Source organism: Anomaloglossus baeobatrachus, chromosome 5, assembly GCF_048569485.1.
Source record: "Anomaloglossus baeobatrachus isolate aAnoBae1 chromosome 5, aAnoBae1.hap1, whole genome shotgun sequence".
In the NCBI taxonomy this organism is placed as follows: domain Eukaryota; kingdom Metazoa; phylum Chordata; class Amphibia; order Anura; family Aromobatidae; genus Anomaloglossus; species Anomaloglossus baeobatrachus.
In genome coordinates, this window is record NC_134357.1 from 584981977 (window position 1) to 584992406 (window position 10430).

Consider the following 10430-nt stretch of genomic DNA (forward strand, 5'->3'; position numbering starts at 1 on the left):
CCTATGAAAGAAAGCAGGTAAATTTTACAAGGCAGATAATGACTATAACCAATGCCCAATCAGGAGAGTTGTTAGGTACTGAATTAATCAAAGATGGCAGCAAAGGGAGCGAAAGAGAGGATCAGAACAATCAAAACCCCACAAATTGTTAATCACACAATAGGAATGTTATGAGGGTGTCTAAAGAGAAAACACAGCGATTTTCAGCCACCAATACAAAAGGTTCAATTATCTAAAAGGGATGGTACACTAGTGTACATAGTTCAAGATTCCAAAAAAAACCCCTTGAAATACTATCAGGGTGTCCCAACTAACCTTTACCAGTAGTTGCAGCCACTAATCAAAAGTTAATTTTCTTAAAGGGATGGTCCACTTTTTTGGCAAAAGTGGCAGAAAAAGGACTCTCACAGCACAGCAAAGATAGTGATTATAAACAGCGCTCACTCAAGAGATATGTAAGATATTGCATGCGTAACACCATAGCGTAGCAAAAAGTAAAGAGAAAACTATAACAAGCAGCGTATTATCAGGGTGCGTGATATAGTTTCTGCGGATTCTAGCATTTATCTGTAAGTAGATTGAATTGACGTGTTAGTGAGAGGCTGATTAGCGTCGTGTAGTACAGGTACAATGAAGTCCACACATTGCGCAATGTGAATTTTGCAAAAGGGCATTATGTCAGTGTCCCTTAAAGCGCCAGTGTAAGCAGAACGTTGAAAAATGTTAATCAGTTGGAGAAAATCCAGCATCTGTTTACACACAGATATGAGAGTGTCTCACCCTGAAAGTAGATGGCTTTCATTGACTTCAAAGTCACAAATTTGGCAAATGTCAGACATGAGGCTGGGACAGTCAGTGTTAGTAGCCAGGATGTGAAAGCATTCTTTGCAAGTAAAGTCACACAATATACCAATTGTCAAACATGAATGTTAATGTAGTCGGTGTTAGTAGCCAGGGTCCAGTTCATCTTCTTTATGATATCTATATACCTAGTCTGATTACGTATGGTGGAATAAAAAATGGTATGACTTTGGCAAGATACAGTATATATATCCCAAAGGAAGTACTTTCACCAATATGACAGTGTTGATACAGAAAAAGCAAGGCATCCACACACACACACCGGTGTCTCACTCTTTGAGGCAGGCCCAAACACACAGAAACCACAAAGTCCCTGGCTCGTACCCAGCAGCTCCGTCCCTTCTGAACGGAGCCCTCAAATGGTGTACGACCGTTTCCTGCCTATAGTGATGCGTATCTAGATCTTATACTCACCTCAGTCTCGTCTGTCTATCAAGCTCAAAGAGCTTCAAACATGTGTCAGGGTCCAGGTAGATCTTTGCACATGAATGTTAGAGTTTCTGAAACTGAGTTTCAACTGCTATACACATCAATCTTGGCGGGTGTCCCTAGTTGTAGACAAAAACAAACAGGTAACAGTCCCTGGCCGGACGCGCCTCATGTGGGTCACAGTCATAGAACCGCAGGAGCCCTAACTTCCTCACGGTTGGACCCCTGTATACAGGGTCACTTCTCTCAACCTCCCCCGTAAGAGGCTTATTACACACTCACAGACTCATACGCCTACAGACAAAAAGCACATATAAACAAACTCTCATTGGGTACTAGGCAGTAGGATGCCTACACGGCAAACCCCAAACCACAAGGACAGCACAAGAGACAGTCAGTAACACAAAGGGTTATTTACCGCGGTTTGTCCTGCGTCTGGTCCTGTTCCCGTGTGGGGGCGATGTTGTGAGGCTGCAATTCTCTACCAAAACTATTATGGCAATCAGACAAGCCATGAGTTACATGTCCAATGAATGCTTCGCCGGCGGAAGTCAGCAATGACAGTCATGTGGTTTCCCCATCTGAGCAAATGCCCAGAGGTCATATTTATTGAAAAGCGCTAACATATAAGTCTACGTACCCCAACATACATTGGACAATCTTATCATTATCTCGTAATGATTGGTTACACCCTTGTTTTAGGTCATACTGATTGGTTCTTCTGGAATATCATGTAAATCAGAGACCACCTGATTCTAATGAATACCAAGATAATATTCTTGGCATGCTGCATGTTCCAAATGGTTTTTATCTCATTCTTACATAGTCTAGGGACTGTTTAATATCAACTTATGTAATGTGGAACATGCCATGTGCATCAGGGGCCTCTCTTAGAGATAAGGTCTGGTACATTGTGCAAAAGCACATTATACCGAATATGGTCTTCCCACAAGTCTGAATGTTATTCTATGTTAGATGTAGAAAATTCAAACAATAATAATAACAATCTGATCTTGTAAACCAAATAAATTCTGTAACATCGCAAGACTTGATATAGCAGTTAAACATTTCAATTATTCACAACATGAAAAAGGTTCCTTCCCTGTGCAGCTTCTTCACATGTTTAACAAGATCTGATTTCTGAGAATTACATTTTCCACATTCAGAACATAAAAATGATTTATTTTGTGTGATTTTTTTGATGGTAAACAAGACTTAATTTCCTAGTAAAACATTTACCACATTCTGGGCATAAAAACGGCTTCTCCCCTGTGTGAGATCTTTGATGCCTAACAAGATCTGATTTCTGAATAAAACATTTCCCACATTCTGAACATGAAAATGGCTTCTCCCCTGTGTGACATCTTTCATGCACAACAAGTTCTGATTTCCAATTAAAACATTTCCCACACTGTGAACATGAAAAAGGCTTCTCCCCTGTGTGATTTTTCTGATGTGTAACAAGATGTGATCTCTGAATAAAACATTTCCCACATTCTGAACATGAAAATGGCTTCTCCCCTGTGTGAATTCTTTGATGCTCAACAAGATCCGATTTCCGAATAAAACATTTCCCACACTCTGAACATGGAAATGGCTTCTCCCCTGTGTGACATCTTTGATGCTCAACAAGTTCTGATTTCCGAATAAAACATTTCCCACACTGTGAACATGAAAATGGCTTCTCCCCTGTGTGAATTTTCTGATGTCTAACAAGGTCTGGTTTCTGAATAAAACATTTCCCACACTCTGAACATGAAAATGGCTTCTCCCCTGTGTGAGATCTTTGATGCCCAACAAGTTCTGATTTCCGGATAAAACATTTCCCACATTCTGAACATGAAAATGGCACCTCCCCTGTGTGAGATCTTTGATGCCAAACAAGATCTGATTTCCGAATAAAACATTTCCCACACTCTGAACATGAAAATGGCTTCTCCCCTGTATGAGATCTTTGATGCACAACAAATTCTGATTTCCAATTAAAACATTTCCCACACTGTGAACATGAAAAAGGCTTCTCCCCTGTGTGATTTTTCTGATGGGTAACCAGATGTGATTTCTGAGTAAAACATTTCCCACATTCTGAACATGAAAATGGCTTCTCCCCTGTGTGAATTCTTTGATGCTCAACAAGATCTGATTTCCGAATAAAACATTTCCCACACTGTGAACAGGAAAAAGGCTTCTCCCCTGTGTGATTTTTCTGATGTGTAACAAGATGTGATTTTCTGGTAAAACATTTCCCACACTCTGAACATGAAAAAGGCTTCTCTCTAGTAGGAGCCATTTCATGTTCCACATCCCTTCTGTAACTTTTATTTTGCTTAAAATTCTGTGATAAATCGGAATTCCGAGGAAGGACTGGCGGTATATCTGGGACAACAGCATACTCTTCATATGTATCATGTGTGATACTCTCATCATCTGTTTTAAATTCTGAAGATATTAGAGGTCCATCTGAACTCCCAATACAGTCATCTGCTAAACATAAACAAAATGTTATTATTTTATAATGATATTATCTTGAAATAACATTTATTTATTTAAACCATAACATCAGAAATTAAATTAGGAAAAAATGTATTCTGAATCGGTTGTCCAATTTTGACACCTTTTTGACAATGTCTTTGATCACATGCTGTAGATTAGAAAGTATTGTTCGCTCCCCTTCTGTATCTGTTGACTGGACAATTTCATTAATGCTAGCTATAGTTAACCTATACTGGTCTTGTCAGGTGTTGTGATCCAGACTTACGGGTGGTTGTTGTGCATTATTACTGTGAGCTGTTGTGGTGATAACTCTTGTTGTCTTTTTGTTGCTGCCTTCCTGCTCTTGCTTTTCTCCTTAGTCTCTCAATGTTTATTTCTGATATCAGAGAGTAATAGAGATGGGTTTTCCAAAACCGCGCCAATGACCAAAGGACGATAGTAATAGAAGATTAATGTTGCTTTATTTTCATGCTCAGGTCAACGTGTTTCAGGAGACTCGGCTCCCTTCATCAGGACAAACAGGCAAAAGAACATCAAATCTGCTGTAACAGAGACCAAGTCGGCATTATATACCATTGTATTGACGTCACAACACCACCCACTTTGAAATAAACTAGGCGGCAGTCCATACATTTAAAAGTAAACATGACGTATAACATCCAATTCACTGAATTTTAGAACATGTCTCCATTATATCTTTTTCTTAAGACTTATGTATATAATGCAACGTAGTAAAATTTGTTATGAAAAGAAAAATATGTGAATCTATGTGTTCAAAATTTAAATAAAAAGTAAAAAATAAATGTGTAGGGTTCACCTAGAACTCCATTCATGTGTTTGAGAATGCTATCACAGAAGTATGGGAGGAATGTGTGGAAAGACGTGCAAACCACTATAATATTCACCCGTGTGAACATAATTACCAAAAATTGGTACGTAAGTGAAGGATTTATATATACATATCACATACTAGCAAGAAAAAAAGAACAAGAAAAATTACTGTACATAAACATTTTTCTAATTTTTCTTGTCCTGATGAAGGGAGCTGAGTCTCCTGAAACGTGTTGACCTTAGCATGAAAATAAAGCAACATTAATCTTATATTACTATCGTCCTTTGGTCATTGGCGCGGTTATGGAAAACCCATCTCTATTACTCTCTGCTATCAGCCATTTCGGGGACTGCAGCCTTGACCTGGAGTTTCATGCTGATATAGGAGTTGTGACTGTCACAACTTCCATAGGTGAGTTCAACCACATTATTTAACCCCTTTTCCTATTGGGGTAAGACCCTATTGCTCTTCTCTTTCCACAGTCTTCTATTTACTGTTTATTTCTGTGCGTTTGCAATGTGTCCCATCTGTCTTAATCTGTGTTTCCATCATATTCCTGCTCCTTCTTTCTAATAACAGATTAGATCTGGTCAGGAGACTAGTAAGGCACGGGACTCTAGCATCTCCACCTTCAGGGGTAATCTAGAGGTTAGGAATTGTTTAGGGTCCCCTAGCGTGAGAGACAGTATAAGAGCCCCCTATCCATCATTATCCTGCAGTCACATTGTGACAATCAATGAGATTTACTGTAGCACATTCCAGAGAATTGGTGCTAGGAATGGGAGATCCGAGTTAACGAACATTTGACTCTTAGATCCTTAAGCAGTCCTATAAAAAGGCATATAAACACTAGGGCCGCTAGGACAATGGGGGCCCTGTGAAATTGCTCAGTTTACACTTCCTTTCCCCTAATGCCAGTCCTGCATGCCCGCCTGTCTTCTGTTCATTTAGACTCCTGTAATTAAGAGACCTTTGGTTACATCATGTCTAATTACTTTGCAGTCATCAAAGGTCCTTAAACAATCAACCTCAGAATACAACTGATGGGGTCCCTAGGAGAGTGCGGTTCCTGAGAAATTGTACAGTTTGACTCCCCCAACGCTGGCCCTGACTGTAACTAGAGCTTATTTTTGGAGTAGGGCTTATATTTCAAGCATTCTCAAAAAATCTCATAAAATCATGTTAGGTCTTATTTTTGGTGTAGGTCGTATTTTATGGAAAATAGGGTATTCATGAACCCTCTGCAGGTCTTTGAGTTGCCATCATAACAACATAGAGAAGGCACTAAAAACAAACAGCAGAAGAAGCAAAGAAAATACAGCTGAAAAAAAACCAGAACAGAAAGCCTAAAAATGTAAACCCAAAATAACGGCAGAAAGTACATGAGTAGATATCTCTTACAGGATAGAACTGTAGTAAACACATCCTGAGGAACATCGGGATCTTCTTGTTTATAGTCCTGCAGGAAAAGAGGATGGGGACATCTCTCTGGAGGAAACACATCCTGAGGAACATCGGGGTCTTCCTGTTTACAGTCCTGTGGGAGAAGAGGACGGGGACATCTCTCTGGTGTTGTCCTCTTACTGGATAGACCTGGAGGAGACACATACAGGGACTGAATTCATTCCTTACATACAGATAATTATAGGCCGTGTGTATTTAGTCCTGTCTATTACCTGGTGATGTGAGGGGCTGGGGATCCTCCATCATGACGTCCTTGTACAGATCTTTGTGTTCTTCTAAATACTCCCACTCCTCCATGGAGAAATAGACGGTGACGTCCTGACACCTTATAGGAACCTGACACATACAATGATACCGTCACCCCCCGATCCCTTCATAGCGTTACTGTATAATGTCCCAGCATTCCCAGCAGTGTCACCTCTCCAGTCAGCAGCTCAATCATCTTGTAGGTGAGTTCTAGGATCTTCTGGTCATTGATGTCCTCATGTATCGGGAGGTGAGGTGGAGGCCCCGTGATTGGGCTCAGGGGTCTTCCCCATCCCTCAGACACAGGGGCCTGACAGCGCTCACTAGAGGTCTTCCTCACTACTGTGTAATCCTGGTTATGGAGAGACACAGTAATAAATCTCACTCCAGACATTTCCAGAGTCCTCACCTCTCCAGTTCTGTCCATCTGTTATTCCCATAGATAAGAATGATGTAATGTGACGTCATCAGAATCTCTCACCTCTCCAGTAAGCCGGAAGAGGATCTCTAGGGTGAGGTGTAATATCCTCTCCGCCATCTTGTCCCTGTCCATATCCATCCTTCACGGGACAATCAGGAGAATTCTCTTCTATAGAAGATCTCCACTGAGAGGATCCGATATTATAAGGACCTGAATGGGAAGGAGATGAGCCGATCTGTAAAATACTGCAGATAATAAGGGAGGTAAGATATCACTTGGGTAGGAAAAAAAATTTCAACGTGAAATGTGCTATGTAAGTAGTAAAACCGACCGATAAAAGTAGCACTTTTTTTTTAGCAATATAAATACAATGAAAAGTGATGAATTATCCATATTGCACCTAGAATGGTATAAATGAAAATGTCGTCACATCAAGAAAAAAAACAAGTCCTCACTCAACTCCATCGACGCAAAAAGAATAAGGTTACTGGTGACACAAACCGATTTTTTATACAAAAGTGTTTTTTATTGACCACTAGAGATGAGCGAACCTGAAGTTCAGTTTTTGGTACGAACTCAGAATTTTCCAAGAAGGTGCAGAGATCGGATGGTTTACGAATGCAAATCACTGCGTGAGCTTCGCTGTGCTCGGGTACGCTCGGTGCTCAGCCCGGTGTGAGCCGCTTGCAGTGTTTGAACAGCGCACTGAGGGTAACAACAATGAGATCGGATGTAGTGTGCACCAAACCAAAAAAAAAAAAAATTGAAAAAACCCTCCCCCGGAAGTGATATGTTTAGATTATGGCTGGCTGCATGTGGGCGGAGACCCGAACTGCCCATTTAATGCCTTTAAATGATGTTTAGGTCAAGTCCAAGTCCAAAACGATCTTTAAAAAAGTTCAGTTGGACCAGCAGAATCTGAACTTCCCTGGGTCCGCTCGTCTCTAGTCACCACTTAAATAATAATAAAATGTGGAAGTCTGATATTGCCATAATCACACTGACCTGGAGAATTACTCTGACCGATCAAATAAGATAGCAGCGCAGCAACACGCAAACATGTAGCAACGGAGAGGAGATCCGTCCATCTCTGCATAAGGCAGAGACGTTTATTGCTGCGTCTCCCTTTGTCACTATATACACAGCTCTGCGGTGCAATGCAGCTGGAACAGCGAGGGGCCTGACAGTGACACAGATCTCTGTGTGAGAGCCCATCCATCATAAGTACTTGCCAAGTGTAATTGTTTGGGGTCTGGAGGGTGCAGGTTTTTTTGGAGGCGGGGCTGATTTCTTTTAAGGGTGTTCTCTTTCTTTTGGGGGTGCCTGCTTTCTTAGAGAAAAGTCCTGCTGTATTCTTTATTTTTTTTAGCTGCTTGGACATTTCCTTATGCAACCACAACTAGGGCTTATTTTTGGAGTAGGGCTTACCGTATCTTTCAGACTATAAGATGCACTTTTTTCCCCCCATAATGCATCTTATGGTCTGAATATAGGGCTGCGGTCGGGAATGAGGGTGCTGCGGTGGAGCGGGCGGTGTTTGTGGTTCCCAGTGTGTGTGTGGTGTGTTGTGCGGTGCGCGTGTGGCGGTGTGTGTGTTTTGGGGGAGGTGTGCACCCCTATTGTGCTCCATCCCCCATGTTGCGCATCCCCATCCCCTCTATTTCACGTGATTATTATAGACTAGAAGGTGGCCCGATTCTAACGCATCGGGTATTCTAGAATTTACGTATTGTGTAGTTAATGTATGATTTTTGTTATATATATAGATGTTGTTGTGTGTAGTTGCCAAGTGTTTGTGTAGTGCACTGTAAATGTTCTGGGTGTTGTCTGGGTGGGGGGTGCGTGAGAGCGGTGTTGTTTGTGTGTTGCGTTGTGTGTGTTGTGTTGTTTGTGGAGCGCTGTGTGTCTGCAGCATTGTCTGTGTGTGGTGCTGTGTGTGTTGCGCGGTTTGTGTGCGTGTGGCTGTGGGGTGCGTGTGTGTGTTTTGGGGGAGGTATGTTTTGTGCAATGTGTGTGTGTTGCGCGGTATGTGTGTATGCCGCAGTGTTTGTGTGTTAGGTGTTGTGTGTGTGCGGCGTTGTGGGTGTGTGTGTGTGGGTGTCTGTGTAGGGCAGTGTCTGTGTAGGGCGGTGTTTGTGGTTCCCAGTGTGTGTGTGGTGTGTTGTGCGGTGCGCGTGTGGCGGTGTGTGTGTTTTGGGGGAGGTGTGCACCCCTATTGTGCTCCATCCCCCATGTTGCGCATCCCCATCGTGCTCCATCCCCCATGCTGTGCACCCCTCATCGTGCTCCATCCCCCATGCTGCGCACCCCCCATCGTGCTCCATCCCCCATGTTGCGCATCCCCATCGTGCTCCATCCCCATGCTGCGCACCCCTCATCGTGCTCCATCCCCCATGCTGCGCACCCCCCCATCGTGCTCCATCCCCCATGCTGCGCTCCTCCCATCGTGTTCCATCCCCCATGCTGCGCACCCCCCATTGTGCTCCATCCCCCATGCTGCGCACCCCCCATCGTGCTCCATCCCCCATGCTGCGCTTCTCCCATCGTGTTCCATCCCCCATGCTGCGCACCCCCCATCGTGCTCCATCCCCCATGCTGCGCACCCCCCATCGTGCTCCATCACCCATGCTGCGCACCCCCCATCGTGCTCCATCACCCATGCTGCGCACCCCCCACCGTGCTCCATCCCCCATGCTGCGCACCCCCCATCGTGCTCCATCCCCCATGCTGCGCACCCCCATCGTGCTCCATCCCCCATGCTGCGCACCCCCATCGTGCTCCATCCCCCATGCTGCGCACCCCCATCGTGCTCCATCCCCCATGCTGCGCACCCCCCATCGTGCTCCATCCCCCATGCTGTGCACCCCCATCGTGCTCCATCCCCCATGCTGCGCACCCCCCATCGTACTCCATCCCCATGCTGCGCACCCCCCATCGTACTCCATCCCCCATGCTGCGCACCCACCCATCATGCTCCATCTCCCATGCTGCACACCCCCCACGTGCTCCAATCTCCCATGCTACACACAACCCCCATCGTGCTCTATCCTCCATGCTGGGGCCACCAGGGGCGGGGCCGAGCGTGCCAACGTGTTCCAGGGGCGGGGCCGGGCGAGGCGTCAGCGTATGCCGGCTCCCTGCACATGTGTACCGGGAGCCGGTGTACGTTGGTAACTATGATACACATTGGATAAGTAAGTAACTTCCTATAGTTACCCGATGTGTATCATGGTTACCAGCGTACACCGGCTCCGTTACGATCCCGGCATCGCAAAGTTATGTCCGCCGGGGGCGGGTCCGAGCGTGTCAATGTGTGCCGGGGGCGGGGCCGAGCGGGCGATGCGTCAGCGTATGCCGACTCCCTGCACATGTGCACCGGGAGCCGGTGTACGCTGGAGCGGGTGATGCGTGCGGAGGGCCGGGGCAAGCGGCCAATCCATGCGGGGGGCGGGGCCAGGCAATCCGTGGGGGGGGGGGCAGGCCAAGCCCAGCGGCCAATTCGACAGCTGTCACTGTAACGACACAATTTTGGAGCAAGACAGACAGAATAAGGCAATTATATATATATAGATTATATAGAGCCATAATGTGGTGCCCCTGAGGCCTCAGTCGCCACAGAGTACTGCATTTGATTTAGGATGCTGTACTGATCCAGGTAAGATAGAGTTAGGCTAGTTTCACACT

The 10430-nt window shown here is 44.7% G+C and overlaps 1 protein-coding gene across 1 annotated transcript in view; it reads right to left on the minus strand.

The window, feature by feature from the left end:
- Positions 1 to 1915: 1915 nt before the first annotated feature.
- LOC142313143 (uncharacterized) overlaps positions 1916 to 10430 on the minus strand; it is a 135943-nt gene continuing 127428 nt past the window's right edge. Inside the window, exons 11-12 of the mRNA XM_075352131.1 lie at positions 6017 to 6170; positions 1916 to 3774 (exon numbers count right to left, since the gene is read on the minus strand). Coding sequence (XP_075208246.1) covers positions 2471 to 3774; positions 6017 to 6170 — 1458 coding nt within the window. The 3' untranslated portion in view covers positions 1916 to 2470. The remainder of the gene's footprint in view (positions 3775 to 6016; positions 6171 to 10430) is intronic.